The 18,190-nt window shown below is 47.5% G+C and overlaps 1 protein-coding gene across 1 annotated transcript in view; it reads right to left on the bottom strand.

Moving 5' to 3' along the window:
- The window catches only part of GNE (glucosamine (UDP-N-acetyl)-2-epimerase/N-acetylmannosamine kinase), a 51,232-nt gene extending 48,551 nt beyond the window's left edge, over positions 1 to 2,681 (bottom strand). Inside the window, exon 1 of the mRNA XM_037144518.2 lies at positions 2,565 to 2,681. Within this exon, the coding sequence (XP_037000413.1) occupies positions 2,565 to 2,615 (51 nt within the window). The 5' untranslated portion in view covers positions 2,616 to 2,681. The remainder of the gene's footprint in view (positions 1 to 2,564) is intronic.
- Positions 2,682 to 18,190: the final 15,509 nt, after the last annotated feature.

The following is an 18,190-nucleotide window of genomic DNA, read 5'->3' as shown; positions in this document are numbered from 1 at the left end:
GAGTACGGAGAACGAACGGACAGAACTAGGTGGCAGAAGGGATGATGGTGGAAGACAATGATTGATGTTTCTGCCTCACAAAACCGGGTGAACCGGCACTGCTCTTAACCGACACAGGAGAGGCAGGCGCGAGGCTGGGCTGGGGGAGGGGAGGAGGGGCTGAAATCGCAGCACGGAGGGGGCATTTTCCTGACACTGAGGACCGGAGAAAGGCAGGGCCTGGAGATACGGATTTGAGATAAAGCGTAATTCACCCCCCACATCTGTGTTATTTGAAACACACTGCTACTTCTAGCCCAAGGGAGCCGGTGGCATTTCTCGTCCCACCTCCTCCCCCAGGTTTTTCTAAGGCCCCCCTGACTACCGGTTTGTTATACTTTTACTCTTGGCCAGTTCAGAGCTCTTTTTATAATATGTTACAGATAGCAATTATTTAAATCTTGGCAATTAGACCCTTAGCCATTATCAAATTTAACACTGTAGAATGTAAAGTTCGGCGGAAACCCAGGGACTTCTGTTCATTGTGTTTTGCGTTTAACACTCAGGGGTGCTCTGCTGGCCACGTTCCCCCTTTTCCGGCTCACGTTTCCCAGCCGTCCAGCCCTTTCCCCCTCCGGCTCCTCTTCTCGGGATTCTTTCTTTACACTTTTGGTCACTGCCTCATTCTTGAAACTTTCTTCTTCCTGGGTTTCCATGACACCCCCTGAATTTCCACTTCCCTCTATTCTCTCTGGCTGCTATACTTTCTCAACCTTCTACTTAAAAATTAATTCTTCCTAAGATTTCCTATTCGGCTTTTCTTTCAACTCATTTTAGTGTATACCCAGTGAGATCTCATCCACTTGCACGGCTTAATACAACCACTGAAATTTATTTCTAAATCTAAACCTCTTCTCAGTCTCCTCCATCCAAAGCCAAACACCCAGCTTGTTTTAGAAGACCTGTATTTGGAAGTGTCCCACAGGCACTTCGAACCAACTCACCAAATGAAATTTTCTTCCTCTCCGTAAACTCGGGCTTTCTCCATTCTAAGTCTCAGTGAATGATATTGCCGTCCCCCAGTGACCCGGGAGGAGTCCTTGACTTCTCCACCTTTATCTCTCAAATTCAGTCTGTCGTGAAAGCCTATCAACTTTACCTGTTAAAGGACCATTTTCCTAGAAGAGAACGTGTTGTGATTGAAGAGAACAAGAAGGGAGGGAGAAAGGCATGTAAAGGAGAAGACTAGCCCGACCGGAGAAAAGTTTGGCTGAAGAATACTGACAACTATCAGGTGGATGTGACTTAAAGACAAAACACTCTACGTGAGTTGATGTGGTCATCGGGCCACCAAGTATAGGCAGACGGATGAAATGGTCACTTCAAGGTGCATTTTTAAAAAATCAGTCACATGAACAATGAGAGTCAGAGCAACTATAGTTTTGTAACTAGAAACGACCATTTCTTAGATCTTATTGAAGACACGAGGGGAAAACGACAACTAAGAAGTTCCAACAAGAAGCTCGGAAAAGCTGACCTTGAATTTGAATGTCAGTGAAAGTACACTAAAAAAATAAAACAAATTCTCATTGAAGGAGGCAAACCGAAATTAGGCATTAGTGGTATAGCTAGAAGTAGAATGTTGGAAATAGTTGCAAGAATGACATCATTTGATTGAAAAGTCCTTATAAGCCATTCCTCAACTATAGGTTATCTTTACATTGAATATATATATTTACATATAATATATATTTTTATCCTCACCTGAGGATTTTTAAAAAATTGATTTTAGAGAAAGAGGAGAGGAGAGAGAAACATCGATTAGTCGCCTCCCATGTGTGCGCATCCTGACCAGGGACCGAAGCTGCAGCATTTTGGTGTACAGGATGACACTCCAACCAACTGAGTGACCTGGCCAGAGAGAATATATATTTTTTTAAATCACCAAATTGAAATGTGATGACTTCCTAAAACATCTGAATTTCCACATTTCAATAAAAATGTAAGTTAAAGTACATGATAATATAGCACACTATATGACATATTGATGCATCGATAAACATGATAATTCCATTTTATTTGGCTTAGATACGATATAAGTCAGGGTAGGTGCACTTTCCTCCCTAATGTGGTTAGTCAGTAGTTAAATAACTGGGAGAAAGTGAAGTACATGCCGGGCAGCTCTACAAATCACGTCGCAAAAGCAAAGTAACAAATAACGTCGCAAAAGCAAAGTAACAAATACAAATAGTTGTAGCAAACTTTTGTAAATAAACTGCATTTCCGAAGCAGAAGATTCAAAAAGTAAGAATAAATCTACTTTCTTGGATGAAAGTGAGGGCTCTAAAGGGAAGTTCATTTTCAGCTTTCAGTTTAGAAATGCGAAAAGACCACGAGTTTCTGCAGTTTTGAGAAACAAATAGGAACCATAAAACGACTAACATGAATTAGCAGTTACAAGGTGACATTAGAAATGAATGATGGATGTGTTTAAAATCAATGCTCTCCTCTTCCTTGAAATTTCCCCCTTTCTTTAGGATTGCAATTTCAATGATAAAACTCTCCCAAACTGCTAAGTTACTTACATGAGGTCCTTTGGAGCATAGCCCCTGGTAAAAAGACGTGTTGATTTCCATTCCGTAGCCCGAGCTCTATACCCAGTGTTGTTTGAATCAAGGAGCAGGGCAGCTGTTTGTTTTCTGGTTTGGCTGCAACAGAGCAGTCATTAACAGGCACCTGAATTCTGGACTGAATATTGAGCTCCACCTCTAGGAGGAAGTTAGTGTCTGAGGGTTATTTCCCTGTTTTTGCTATGCTACCTGATGAGTTTATTCTACCTGATGAGTTTATTCATTCTGATGAGTTTATATTCTACTAGAAAAATTATTTTCTTCTGAGTTTCTTGAAGGTGGAAAAAAATCTACAATCAAAATCTCAATAGTCTTTTCACATTGCTTTCACACATGGTACATTAAAAACATTTATTGATATATTGCTTTGAGCCAAAAAAAAGTAAAATAAAGAAATTAAAATGGAGGATTCAAATTTCCTTAATAGGCCACCGACCTCAACATATTGAAAACCCTTAGTTTTCCTTCATGAGATTGAAGGAAAAAAACCCCAATATTGTTGCATTTTTATCTAAGCAACATTAGAATAGAAAACTTGCTACATTTAATAAAGGATGTGCTTTGCACCTTGGTGCTCAGGGATCCCCACGACTGGATTAGTGGCAAGGGATACAGGCTGGTGATCTGTCGTTTTTACTTTATTGGCATTCGTTTGAACACATCACCTGCCTACCCTTGTTTACCACACAACTTTGCATTCTACTTAAGGGAAGCTAAAATGAAAAGTAGTCCATTGCAAAGAAGAGAACACTTTTTTATTTTAATTGTTGATTTATTGCTTTGAGAGAGAGAGAGAAACATCGATTTGTTGTTCCACTTATTTATGTATTCATTGGTTAATTCTAGTATGTGCCTTGGCTGGAGATCAAACCCACAACCTTGGCATATGGGGGCGACACTCTCACCAACTGAGTGAGGCGGCTAGGGCTCAACACTGATGTTAAAAACTGGCGAAGAGGGCTCCTAGTCAAGATGGCAGATAGGTAAACGCTGTATTACGTCTTCGCACGACCACATCAAAATTGCGACTAAACTACAGAACCACCATTACTGACGACTGCTGGAAGTCTAGCTGAACAGAAGTCCTGTACCCGAGGTTGTACAGAAGAAGCCTTGTCGAGACTGGTGGGAGGGGTGGAGACAAAGAACAGGCTGATCCCACACCCACCTGAGACAGTTATAAGTTAGGAGGGGTATCTCAGCCGTGCAGAGGTCCCACATGAGGATCAAGTGCTCCCAGCCCCATACCGGGAGCCCCAGCCCAGGGTTCTAGTACCTGGAGAAGTCCCATAACTTCTGGCTGTGAAAACCAGTGGGCAGGGTGGCTGAGTAAGACAGAGGGCTTCTGGAGTTGCAGGCACTCTTCCTAAAGGGCTTCTGCACGGACTTACTCACTGACCCACTCACTCACAAGAGAAGGAGCTGTGACTGATCAAATTTGTCAAAAGTGGTTTGTGAAGTTTCATGCTGGAGATTCTTGCTGGACGATGCTCCCTGGTCAGGTAGGCCAGTTGAGTTGATAGCAATCAAATCGAGACATTAATTGAGAACAATGAAGGTCATACAATGTAGAAGATCACCGACATACTCAAAATATCCAAATCAATAAGGTCATTGGTGAAAATGAAAAATGTCTCTTTTATTTTACAGAAAAAAATAAATGGAGTTTTTGGCCAACCCAGTACGTTAGGGCCTGAGCATCTTTTCTTGTTTTCTATCTAATTCTTCCTTAGAGTTGACTCAAAGTAAAATTGACTCACGCCTGCTCTGTGGGTTTGGCCGGTGAGAGAGACAGAGTATGTGTGTTTGTGTGTTTTCTCCCCCTTCACTTCATCTTTCCAGGCAGCTCTGTGAGAAAGTTGGTTCAGGGGCCACAGCGACTGGGCAGCCACACTCGCCCTCTTTCCTTTTTCTCGTTCACCTTATAGCGTTGCTTTGGGCTCCAGAGGGCAAGATGCCAAGAATCAGATTTGGGGGTAGGTTAGATGCCACCTTTTGGCTAAGCCAAGAGCTTTCAAAGCCAACTTCCTCGGACGTTATCCTACTTTGCCCCAGGGGACACGACCCTCAGAACCACTTTCCAGGGCTCCTCGTTCACCGGGACTTCGCTTTGTTGACGACCGCCTCTGCCTCTTGCATTTTCAATCTCTTCCTTTCTGTAAGGGCCCCGTCTGTGTGCCAGCGTGTTCCTCCACGGCAGAAGCAGACCGAGCTCACCCTCCCCAGTCCTCTCTGCCGTGTGGTCTTCGCATGCTGATGCCGCCTCTTCCTTCCCATCGTCACGTGATATTGGAAGAATGGGTTATGCTTTGGGTCTTCCCACTCGTTCCTTACTTTGTTTTTTAATTATTTTTTTAAAGATTTTAATGTATCTTTTAGAGAGAGGAGAAGGGAGGGAGAAAGAGAGGAAGAGAAACATTGATGTGCAATGAGAAACATCCCATCCATTGCCTCTTGCAGGCCCCCAGCTAGTGACCTGGCCTGAAACCCAGGCGTGTGCCCTGACTGGGAATTGAACCAGTGACCATTCGGTTTGCAGGTCCGCACTCAACCCCCTGAGCCATCACCAGCCAGAGTGTCCTTAATTTGTCCAGTATATCTTCATCCCCCACCCTCCCCTGAACTGCTATCATCAAAGTCAGGAGCCCTTCTCATGACCCCCACACACCTCGCAGCCTGCGGCTAGCAGAGCCTCCCTTCGCTCTCACACCAGATGGCCTTGGGTGGCTCCTTTCAAGGCTTTTCCTGCCTTATCTTCTCCTCCCCCCGAATGAGGGCGCCCAGAGGGCTGTTCCCTGGCCTCCTTCCTCTCTCCCTGCATCTGTCTTCTCTCGAAGCAACTCGTATGCGCCACCTCAACCCAGCACACCTCCTGCCTTCACCAGAGAGAAAGCCTGCAGCATCTTGTCCCATTCTCATCCCTTCCCAAAACTAAAAATAGAAATGTTGCCAGCCTTATGACCAGGCCTCTGGGAAGGCCAGTGGAACAACTCAAGCTTTCAGAAAGGAAGCGTGATCCCTGGAAGTCAGGCGGTTCAGAAGGACAAGTGGATCCGTAAAGAAGGAGACACAGCAGCCTTGCTTTCTACTGACCGGATGCAAACCAGTCAGCTGTCAGGGCAACGTGCAGACAGGGACGGGTTGCAGAGGGATGTCAGTCAAAGCATATGGGGAGACCTGGGGGCCAGAGGGGAGAGAAGTCAAACCATTTACCCTGAAGAGTGGCCCACAGCTCCTCAGGTAATGTTGAGGGGAAATAAAAGCCTAAGAAGTGCTCCAGGGACAGCCCACAGGCAGGCGCTGCCCCTGCTGCTGCTCGAGGCCCCACAGCACGTCCAGGCTGCTTGCTGGTGCGCTCCAAGGGGAGCCGGAGGGCTCTGTAGAGGGGCCTTCTTATCAGGCAATGGGAACCTGCTTGAAACGTCAGTGGGTTCTGACTGCAGCCGGCAGAAAGCTCTCCCTTATTTAGAATGCAGGGGCCCCTCTTTCCTTCCTAGATCCCCAAGAGCCTCCCCCAAGTGCTGCTGGAACGTGAGACCCGGAGGACTTGGGCCGCCCTGCCAGCGTGCAGTGAGGGAACAGAGCAGGTCGGGTGCCCGTCTGCCCAGGCGCAGCTGCCACTGTCAGAGGCGAAGTGAGTGTGTCAGCATCAGGCAGAACTAAGCTGGACAACCAGGCTCTGCTTTATTACCCACCGATACTTGTTAACAAGCGGCAGAGCCCTAGCATAGGCGTCTGGGCTGAGTGTGTGAGTGTGAGTGTGTGCGCACAATGGGGAATATGTTTGTGAGACTACGGAATATAGCATGCACACTCTGAGAGCAGGAGGTGCAGACGGCGGGGTACAGTGAGCACTGAAGTCGGGACCAGAGCACCCAGGAAGGACACAAGCCCTGAAGAGCCTGTCGTGCCTAAACCAGCAGATCCCTATGTGTGCAGGGCGCCCATGAGCTGCCCTGCATGTTCCAGGAGGTGGTGTCCAGGAAAAGGGTATCGGTCAAGTAGAAGACAAAGAGGGCATTGACCAGGGAGGCCAGAGCCTGGGAGCCCGGGGTGGGGGGAGGGGGAGCCCAGCAGACCCCGAAGGACATCGCCTTCCCATTGCCTTCTTGTCTCCGCTGTTAGAGAGCCAGTCCAAGTCAAACAGAACAATTTAAACCTTTTCCCCTCCAGATTTCCTTTTCTTAATAATAAACTTATTTTTTAATGAAATATAGTGGAATAGAGGAGAATGCAACCCAGCTTTTAATTTTTAGCATTATTTTAGATGTTGTACTTGAGAGAAGATATCAGCTACCACGGAGGGATGCCTTCTTCCCGCTTCTGAGGGGACACTTGATTTCCGTCAGCTCTGCTGTGGGGCCGCCTTCCAGCAGCGGGGCCCATTCCTTTGAGAGTCATGGGGTGTATGTCTTGATGTAGGAAGGCAGGCGCTGAAGTGGCGGACCCCAAATTCCCTTTCCCTTGCTTAGGAAGGTGGCTATGCAGCAGGTCAGCTGTTCAGAGGTCCCAATAAACAGGATGTCTGAAGAAGGCTTCACACTTTCTTCACACTCAAGAGCACCTTCTTGAGCACTGGCACCAGCCTGTCTTGTTGATGACTTTCATCCTGCTGGCCATTGTTTCACTGACATCGTTATTGACTTGCACACCCATGTTTATGGCATGGCCTTTTGACCCCTGGGGTTCATGAATCATTGCTGTAATTTTCCACTTAATGACTTTTTCTGCAGATGGGTATTGCCGTACTTATGCAAATATTTCCTCTTTTCACCTGCAAGATCAGGACAATATGCAACACCTACTTCAAAGATCCTTTGAGGAATAAGATGATTCATATAAATCACCCAGCACAGTAACTGACAACATATATAGTAGATGTTTTCTCCCCTTTCTTTCTAAATTCTCATAAAGCATCTGCTTAAAATTCCATTTAGAATTTTCAGTGTTGCCAGAAAGGACCATGGTTAGAATTTCTGGAAACTGCTTTTGATCCACTAATGGAAATTGTGGTGCTTCCTTTCTTCTGATTAACCCAGTTGCTGGAAAACTTGTAGGCATTAACAGTGTTAAAGTATGACTTTTCAAAAATGTAAAAATACGACTTTCACACAAATATAAAATGGCATGTGTCAAAGATGAATTCATGGGCATTTATCGGTGCCCATTCATCGTGAGGGCACCAGTGAGATGTTGAGTCTGTGTCAAAGAAGAATGCGAGGAGCAGAGGGGCAATAAGGAAAGAGAAAGTGGTTTTGCTAATACACTCAACACTGGTCAATACCCACATGCACTCAAATGTAAGGTTTGGGTTTATCTTTTCCACAAAAGAGAAATCAGCTGTATCCTTATTACACAAAACTCATTTGCATCGCTATGGACAAGAATTATTTACAGGTTTATTTCAATTCTTACAGAGATGGAAAAGAGCTCAGTCGATCAGAAACCGGTCCAATTGCACAAGCCTAGAGAATCAGAGAATCAGAGATTCCAGTGGGCAGCAGATAAGCATCCCAGTGGAAGGAAACCTAACCGTGTCTGTCACCCATTTCCATACCCTGGACAGTTTCCCCAAAGATACCTGTATCTATAGGATGTGGTCTAGGAAAGCGGCCTTGAGATTTCCTCATTCTGAATTGTGGGACCACAAAGTCAACCTGGCACAGCCTAGATCTGGACCGCCAGGCCCCTGTCACCGGCAGCGCCTTGCCCCAGTCCCTGGTCACAGGAACTCCCTGCTCCCTGGGCCATGTTGGGGGGGAGGGGGAGGGTGCAGAGCAGGCAGGATCCACTGTGGTCCTGTGTTTGGCAGCCCAAGGGTAGCGGTCCGTGCAGCACTGTGCTTTAAGTTTTCCCTCCACAAGCCGCTCCAGCAGACTGTCTCCTTCTTTGTCCCTGCAAACCCTCAACGCATGCTGCAGAGATCGTGAATGTGATGTGCAAACTTTCATAAAACACCATTAAACATTCATCACACGCTACCGTGGGACACGTCTTGCATCATATTCTTTTAACCTGCACGTTTTTAACAGGTGTTATTTCTTCAATGAAGTTCTTCGACAGCAGAAACGATTCCCCTCTTCCACCACCCAGTACCAGGCCTCAAATACGTACTCTTTAAACAGGTGTTTAATCAGATGTTAAATACAAGTGGATTGAAGGGATAGATAGCAGGTATTAGGATAGAGTCCTTCCAAGCTCAGAAAAACTCTTTAACTGGCCAGTGCCTTCAGAATGACGCGAGAGCAACTTATCAGAGAGCTCCCCTCTTTGCTACGAGGTCCGGCTCTCCCTGCGTTGCTGGATGCTAACCCCCCAGTGCAACAGTGATTTTTGCGTCTCTGTACCTTCTCTCCCGATCTGGAATGCTCTTTTCCTTCACCTTCAAGGCTTAACTGTAACGCCTTCTCCTCCGTGAAGCCTTCCAGATCCCTCTGGTTGGAAGTTACCTTGTCCCTTGCTTGTCCCCTGCTCAGCTCTGGTGAGAGAAGGACAGATGCAGGCTGTGGAGCCGGACTGCCTGAGTCCACTTACCGGTTCCATGATCTTTGGCAAGTTGCAAAACCATTCTGTGCCCGAGTTTTCTAGTACAAATTTTGAGAAAATGCTACTGCTCATCTCATAGGGTTTTGTGAACATTAAATGAATTAATACGTGTAAAGCCCTTAGAAGATGCCCTGGCTGGTGTGGCTCAGTGAATTGAGTGCCAGCCTGTGGAGTAAGGAGATGCTGGTTCAATTCCCAGTCAGGGCACATGCCTGGGGTGCAGGCCAGGTCCCCAGCAGTGGGTGTGCAAGAGGCGACCATACACTGATGTTTCTCTCCCTCCCTTTTCCTCTAAAAATAAGTAAGTCCTTTAAAAAATAGAAAGAGAAAAAAAGATGCCCGCAACATAGTGAGTGCTCATAGAAGTTAGCTATCCGGATTCCTTTCGGATGCCATCACAGTTCTTTACTGGTGCCTCTTTCACTCACTTCCCTGTCTCTCACACCGATTTTACTTTCTACGTTTCTGTCTCCTTCACTGAAGTAAGTAAGCTCTTCAAGGGATGTCTAGGGAACATGAGCTAAATGAATGAATACATTAAAGACGGGATGAAAGGGTAAACAAATCCTAATCAAAAATCAAACTTTTTGCTCATTTATACGTATGCCTTTTTTTAAAAAACACTTAATTTTTTGAGCTTCTGTGTTGCAGTCTCCGGCATCGGCTTGGTCTGGAGCGTAACGACTGGGTGGCCCTGACACCTGCCGTAGAGCCAGAGTCTCTTCTTCGTAAACCATCTTGTGTGTATTTGTTTTCTGGGTGTAAGTCAGAGTACTAACTTGATAATCAGTCTGTCTCCCCTTCTGAAATCCACACATACAGTGTGATTAATTTTTTTCTGAATGAAAGCCCCAGGTGGGGAAGAAGGAACATTACACCGAGCAAGTTATATTGAACAATTCAACATAACCCCAGGTGATGTTGAACAATTCACTTCGACTCCTGGTTTCCTTTATCTTCATTTAAAAGATTTTATTCTTAAAAAATGTTTAAAGATTTTATTTATTCATTTTTAGAGAGAGGAGAAAGGAAGGCTGTGCCCCCCGCAGGGACCTGGCCTGCAGCCCAGGCACGTGCCCGGACTGGGAATCGAACCAGCGATCCTTTTGTTCTTAGGCTGGCACTCAGTCCACTGAGCCACACCAGAGAGGGCTATTTATTTTATTTTTAGAGAGAGGGGAAGTGGGGAGAAAGAGAAGGAGAGAAACATCAATGTGTGGTTGCGTCTCACACCCACTACTGGGGACCTGTCCTACAAGCCAGGCATGTGCCCTGATTGGACATCAAACTGGCAACCCTTTGGTTTGTAGGTCAGTGCTCAATCCTTCGAGCCACACCAGCCAGGGCACATATTTTCATATCTCCATATCTTCACATATCTTTTTAAAAGAAGGTGATTTCACTGCCTCTGAGGAGCAGAGTTTTTGCTCTACACCCAGGACCCCAAATTTATTATAAACCCTTTCCCAATGACATTTTCTCATTGTTTTTTTTTTTTAGAGAGAGAGGGAGAGAGAGAAACACCAATGTGAGAGAGAAGCATGGATTGGTTGCCTCCCCTACGTGCCTAGGCTGGGGATTTTATATTCAATCAAATCCCTATCAAAATTTCAATGACAGTCATCACAGAAATAAATACAAAATCCTAAAATTTTACGGAACAACAAAAAACCCAAATAGCCAAGGTAGTCTGGAGGAAGAACAACACTGGGAGCATCCTGCTTTGTGATTTCAGACTATATTACAAAGCTGTAGTAGTCAAACCAGCATGACATTGTCCTGACTGGTGCGGCTCAGTTGGTTGAGCATCATTCCACAAAGGGAAAGGACACCAGTTCAGTTCCTGGTCAGGGCACGTGTCTGGGCTGTGAGTTTGGTCCCCCCGGTTTGGGGCACGCGAGAGGCAACTGATTGGCGTTTCTCTTTCCCATGGATGTTTCTCTCCCTCTCTTTCTCCCTTTCTTCCCTGCTCTCTAAAAATAAAGATAAAATTTAAAATAAAACAGCATGCCATTAATATAAAAACAGATATATAAACAAATGGAACAAAATATAGTGCTCGGAAATAAACCCACACATATATGGTCAATTAATTTTTGACAAAGAAACCAAGAATACAATAAGGAAAAAAGTCTCTTCAATACATGGTGCTGGGAAAACTGGGCAGCCACGTGCAGAAGAATGAAACTGGACCACTACCTTGCACTACGTACCCAAATCAACTCCGGATGGATCACAAATGTGACCTGAAACCACAAACCCCTCGAAGAAAACCGGGGTGAGCTTCTTGACATTGGTCTCAGCACTAACACACCTGAGGCCTCTCGATTCCCTCCAAGGCCCGGAGCAGGGTGGCCCGGGTGGGGGGTGGGGGCCAGCTGAGCCACCCAGAACGAGGTCTGTCTGATAGTCAGGTTTCTGAATCCATCCCAGAGGAAGCAGAGGCAGACCCTGTTGCTTCTGTGGGTAAGGGTTTGTTCCTCCTCGGAGCTCTGGGCGCAGGAGGCCGAGTGCCCTTCATTCCCCTGCGTCTGGTCCGAGGGGCCTTCTGACTGGTGGTCAGAGGACACGGGGACCTCGAACAGAAGCACATGTCTGGCCTCAGCAGGGAGAGGTTTCTGGCTGAGTTCTTTTCCTTAATTTTAGTTGTGCCTGTGATGGGGAAAGCATTCCTAAATCTTTGCCAATGACCTTTGGAAGCCCCTCATGGTGTTGGGGCGCACCAGGCCAGAACCCTCAAAGAACAGACTGGCATGGCCGGTGAGCCCGCTGTGTGCCTGCAGCTTGGGAAAGTTCCCCTACCCCAAGTCCAACAGCTGCCCTTTGTTCCGACAAACCCTTTCTAGAGCCAGAGGGAGGCCAGGGACAGTCATGGCTGCCCCGGAGGAAATATGCACGGTGACAGGAGAAGCTCGGGCCCAGTGGGTGCCGACAGGCCCGGGTCTGCGGTCCTTGCCTCCCAGCCGGGCCACTGGGGGGTTATATACAACTCCTGCCTCTTGCTAAGTCAGTCTTAACCTGAAAACGTCAACGATCGACGCAGCAGGAGCGGCCCAGTGAGCGGCCGACTGGCTGGAGAGGGAGCGGGAGGTGAGGGGAAGGTGGGAGTCCCTGGTGCAGCCCTGCCAGGCCGAAGCCTGGACTTGGGGGCTCACAGTCGAAGCCCACAGACAGAACGGAGAAGGTCCACAAACTGGTAAAGAAAAAATTAAAGAAAAACTACACCCTGTTTTCGCTCATCTCTGACTACCATTTAGATTTTCCTTCCATTAAGAATACAGGCCACAGACCATCGTGCACTAGAGAACCTGTCACTTTGTCTCAATGACAGCCACAGACACTTTCCTACCACATCACAGTTGTTGCAAAGACCTTGAAATTTTACTTACGTTCATTGTTCTTCAAAATCACAGCTCATATTAGACCCGCTGCCAGATCTTGCCATTCATGCATTATTAAAATAGCATTAATTTTCCATATCATAAACGTGTCGATATTTTGATAACTATATTTCAATACTACTGGTTGCTTCTATGGTCCCTTGTGCTTATTTCAGGCATTTGAAACATCGCTCTGGGAGGTGTCCATAGGCTTCACTGTGTTGCCAGAGGAGCGAGGTTATTGCCCACAGAAAGATCAGGAACCCAGAGCAGCCGCCAACAAAGCGAGGTCCGGACCACACAAGACAGTGGGGTTCCGGTTCAACATCCTCTTCAGAAGACACAAAGCCCTTTGTTGCTCCTGCCTGTTGCTCTGGGTCAACTCAGAACAAGATGGGCATAGATAAGTGAGAGGAGGGCCCTGGAGACAAAGTGTAGAGGAAGGTCACAAGCCACACCCACCCCTCCCATCCCCAACACACTGCACAACCAAATGTAAGTGTGTAAATTAGAGCAGAACCAGCAGGGGCTCCGACCACAGCCCCTTCCGTAGTTCCCTCTCACTCTGCAGCACCAGCTGGCTCCTTACAGACTCAGCAACTCTCGGCTGAAAACTCCCAGCCCGCTCCTAACACCAAACACCAGGCAAGGAGCTGACCTGCCTGTGGAAAAACGGCTGGACCCCAAACAGCTTTCCCTCCGGAAGGTCAAGGTGAACTTTACCGTCTTTGTTTGATGACTCTACTGGTTTCTGATCACTGAGCATGTGATCAGAAGCTCATTGTAAACACCCACTTGAACTTTGCGGTTTCCCTGTTTCATTAAGAAGACTAGCCATGTGTCAAGGACATGTTGACTTTAGAGCCACCTCATTTCTGTGTCTGTCGTGGGGGTGGCAGGGTGTGGGCAGGAGCCAAGAGGAAGGGGTGTGGGCCAGAGTGGGGAGGCTGGGCTGGCAGCTGGCTGCCCTGGAACCGGCTGGCCAGCCCGAGCTCTGACCCCAGCGGGGGGGGGGGGGGGGGGTTGGCCAGGCTGTCGCTGCAGGGCTCCTTCGCCAGAATTACTGCACCAGGAATGGCTTCCTGGTCGCCCCACCTACTGTGGGCCGAGTGGGAAGATCAGTGCTGTGTAAAAGGGCCTCCAGTTTCCCGTCTGGTGAAGGTGAGGTTGACAAAGGGTCAGGGTAAGAAACAGTGCTTGCCTCATTCTTTCCTAGGAATCCAGCGCTGTTAGAAAAGCAAACAAACCAAAACCCAAAGCAAATAAAACAACCCTGCCCCTCATTTACTTGCTGAAGTGCCAATAGGTGCATTGCTGGCTGGGGGAAGAGAAAGCTCCTCCTTGCCTGAACCACTCATGGAAGGAACTGAGCTACCAGAAAAGCTGGCCCTGTCTCCAACCCCGGCTTGACCTCGGGTAACTCCCTTGCCCCGGTGTGCCTGAGTTTCCCCACTGGAGAGAGAACCGGCCGCAGATCAGTGGACTGGGGATGAGGGAGAAAGCAAAGGTAGCTTGAGTGCGAGGAGGCAGGCAGGTCGGGGGGCCTGGAAGCTGGGCTCAGACAGGGAGAACTGAGGGGCCAGTGAGGTCTGAGCAGCTGGTGGGCACCTAGCCTGGGACAGACGGGACCCTCGAGGTGCCAGTGTCCCAACCATGGAGGCCCTGAACACGAGTCCCGGCTGAAGCCCCCTCCCGGGCATGGGCAGCCAGAGAAGAGTGCAGGCTGGCGGCTGTCCCGCCCCAGAGGGATGAACTTGCAAGCTGCAGCCCTGCCCAGCCCAGTCAGGCCTGTGTTTAAATGGAAGAGAAGAGGGATGTAAACCTTGTTCTTTGGGTAGCTTGCTTTCATGCATTCATTCATTCATTCATTCATTCATTGCTGTCTTTGGATAGTTTTCTCTTTCAAAAATAAACCATACTTATAAAAAATTCAAACAGAACAAAAATATAGAATCTACGAAAATAGTACTACCCCCTAGAGCAGGGGTGTCAAACTCATTTTCACTGGGGGCTACATCAGCCTCACGGTTGCCTTCCAAGAGCCGAATGTAATTTTACGACTGTATAATGTAACTACTCATTAACTAGGGGCAGGGGGTTTGGCGCTGCCACCAGGTAGAAACAAGGTGCCAGGCCGGAGAGAACGAGGTGGAGGCCGGACTCGGCCCACGGGCCTCGTGTTTGCCACCTGTGCCCTAGGGCAAACCATTCGTCCTTAGATGACCATCGCATGCACTTTTTTATTCTTTTACTTTTCTTTTCTTTTTTTTTTGGTGACATATGAACACACTTATTTGGGGCAATATAGAAATATTGGGATTAAAATATCACGGAGTTCCTTTCCACTTCTTTCGACCCCCAATCCCACTCCCTTCTGCAGAGTCACAGTTAATATTCTGGTTTCTGTCCTTCCTAACTTTCCGGGCGGGCAGCTCACGCTCTGAACGTCAGCAGGGGCCTCGCCACGCCCCCAGCCCCTGCCCTTCTCAGGTAGGTGTCAGACACTGCTCTCTCTGCCCCAGGGTCCAGGGGCACCTGTAAGCCCTCCAGCTGTCCCCTGAAGATTCCTCCCAGGTGGCCTCAGGTGAGGGGGAAGCACGATTAATTGGGAGACGTCAAGCACCTGAGCCGTTCGGGACTTGGGTGTCAGACCTCCGGGAGGTGCCCGGTTATTCCCCCCGGGTCCTCAGGGACGCCGTGAAACGTCCCGCTGTGGCACATTTCCTCCACTACCCCCCTCAGTGATCCCCGCCTCCTCGCAGCCACAGCCTTGAGTAGTTCCTCCCCATACTGTGCCAGGAATGGTCTAGAGACCAATAGAACATGGCAAAAAGGATAGCACGCCACTTCCAAAATTAAGTTATAAGGTTCCTAGGCGATAAAAGACTTCGGTGCATTCTTCCTCGATCATTTGCTTTGGGAAGAGCAAGCTGCCCTGTTAAGCAGCCCTGTGGACAGGCCCACAGGCGAGGCGCCGAGGCTGCCCACAGCCACCTGAATGAGCTGGGAAGCCGATCCTTCAAGCCAATTAAGTCTGCAAGGCTACAGCCTCAGCTGATGGCTTGACCATCATCTCCTAGGAGACCGTGAGCCAGAACTACCCAGTTAATTCACTCCTGGATTCCTGACCCTCAGGAACTGGGTGACATCATTATTGTTTGTTATTTTAAGCTGCTATGCTCAGTTTGGTTTAAAAATTTTTATTAAATATATACTTTATGCTGGATGCTGAAGACTCGAAGATGAATATGTTACTGTCCTTGACCTTAAAAAATCCAACTTATAGTCAGTGATGGGGAAAGTATGTAATCAGAGTAGTAGCGTTATTATGTGGACAGCACTGTGTTAGAAATGGGAGTGGAGGGCTTCCCGGGAGAGACAGCACCTGGGCTCAGCCTTGGTACAGAAGTGGGTTTTCCAGGCAAAGAAGGGTGGAGAAAGCCCTGGCCAGGGAGCTCAGCTGGTTAGAGCATCATCCTAATACGCCAAGGTTTAGGGTTCTATCCCTGGTCTGAGCAAGATGCAACAATGTATATATACCTTGCAACACATATACTTTTTACAACACAAGAAGCAACAGTAAAGTCATAAGTAAGTGGAACAAGTTAATATCTTTCTTTCCCTCTCTCTCTCAAAAAAAAATCAATCAATCAATCAATCAATAAAAATAAGGGTGGGGAAAATGTTCCAGGGAGAGGGGATGGATGAGGAAAAAACTTGGAGCCTGAAGCAGCATGGAATGTGTGCAGGGGAGTCACAAGTAGCTTCCATTTCTAGGGTGCAAAATGCAAAACTGAGAGTAACAAGAAACAAGGCTTGAAAGGCAGGGAAATCCAAGAGGCTCCTGGGGACCATGCTCGCTCTGGGTGATGGGGAGGCAGAAATGGGGCTCCAGCAAAGGAATGACATGTCAAGAGGGTGGATTCAAAGGGAAAAGTAGTCGGATTGTCAGGGATTCTCACAGCCCAGATGGAGCACTCTACATGGTCAATGGTACGGCAATGTTCAAGTGAATTTAGCCCATACGATGGGGTATTACCCTGCTATAAAAATCACTTTTACAAAAGCTGTGTAATGATAAGTGGAACAGTTTTGACCCATCCCTTTGTCTAATATGCTGAGTATCCAACAAGACCTCAATTTTCTATTTAAAAAAAAAAACCCTATTAGAAGAAGCAGTGAGTATGATTCAACAGATTAGTAATTAGGAGAGAAAGGAAGAAAGCCTCAGGCAGGGTAATGAAAAAAAATAAAAGTTTCAAAGAGGGGGCAGAGCAGAGAAACTTTAGGAGGTAAAGTTGTGACTTGGTGACTAAAAGGGAAGGAGGCCTGAGGAAGTGGGGGCTTTGGGAGACTCGCCCGACTTGTGGGCTTGAGTGGTTCTGCCGGTGATGAGGCCACTGACCAAACCTGAGAACTCGGGAGGCAGGCGGGACATCGGGGGCGGGGGTAGGAGGGCGGGGGGGGGGGTGAGCATGGCCCGGGTGTGCTGAGTGCTGCTGAGGTGCCTCAGGGCTTGGGCCAGATAACCAGGGAAGTGGCCTTGGGGTTAAAAAACAAAAACAAAAAGCCCACAGACCCCACAGCGGTTGAGAACTCCAGCGTTTGGAGAAAGTCTGAATAAATCATCTTCCATCTGAAATACCAGCACGGCTTCTGTTTAAACCCTGGCTCAGTTCAAACGAACGGCTCTACCTCTGACATCGTGGACCAGACGTGTGTGCGGCGGTGTCAGCAGGTCTCTGTTTTGCCTGTTACAGATTGAACAGAGGCCGTGCTGGCTCCGGTGGCCAGAAGGCAGGGGAGGGTGGACTCTGGGATTGTCCCTGCAGCCCTTACATCAGGGAACATTCCTTTTCTTTTTTAAAAATATATTTTATTGATTATGCCATTACAGTTGTTCTATTTCCCCCCTTCATTCCCCTCCACCCTGCACACGCCCTCCCCCACCATTCCCCCCTTTAGTTCATGACCACGTGTCTCAAGTTCTTTAGATTCTATATTTCCCATACTATTCTTGCCCTTCCCCTATCTATTTTCTATCTACTGTCTATGCTACTTATTTTCTGTACCTTCTCCCCCCCTTCTCCTTCTCCCACTCCCCTGTTGCTAACCCTCCATGTGATCTTCATTTCTATGGTTCTGCTCCTGATCTAGCTGTCCTCTTAGTTTGCTTTTGTTTTAGGTGTGGTTGTTAATAACTGTGAGTTTGCTGTCCTTTCACTGTTCATCTTTTTTATCTTCTTTTTCTTAGGTAAGTCCCTTTAGCATTTCATATAATAAGGGCTTGGTGATAAAGAACTCCTTGAACTTGACCTTATCTGAGAAGCACTTTATCTGCCCTTCCATTCTAAATGAAAGTTTTGCTGGATAGAGCAATCTTGGTTGTAGGTCTTTGGATTTCATGACTTGGAATACTTCTTTCCAGCCCCTTCTTGCCTGGAAGGTCTCTTTTGAGAAATCAGCTGACAGTCTGATGGGAACTCCTTTGTAGGTGACTGTCCCCTTATCTCTTGCTGCTTCTAGGATTCTCTCCTTCATTATAATCTTGGCTAATGTAATGATGATGTGCTTTGGTGTGTTCCTTCTTGGGTCCAACTTCTTTGGGACTCTCTGAGCTTCCTGGATTTCCTGGAAGTCTATTGCCTTTGCCAG

This window comes from Artibeus jamaicensis, unplaced genomic scaffold, assembly GCF_021234435.1.
Source record: "Artibeus jamaicensis isolate MK-2021 breed Jamaican fruit bat unplaced genomic scaffold, CSHL_Jam_final scaffold_1964, whole genome shotgun sequence".
Taxonomy (NCBI): Eukaryota; Metazoa; Chordata; class Mammalia; order Chiroptera; family Phyllostomidae; genus Artibeus; species Artibeus jamaicensis.
This window is presented reverse-complemented; position numbering and strand designations above follow the sequence as displayed.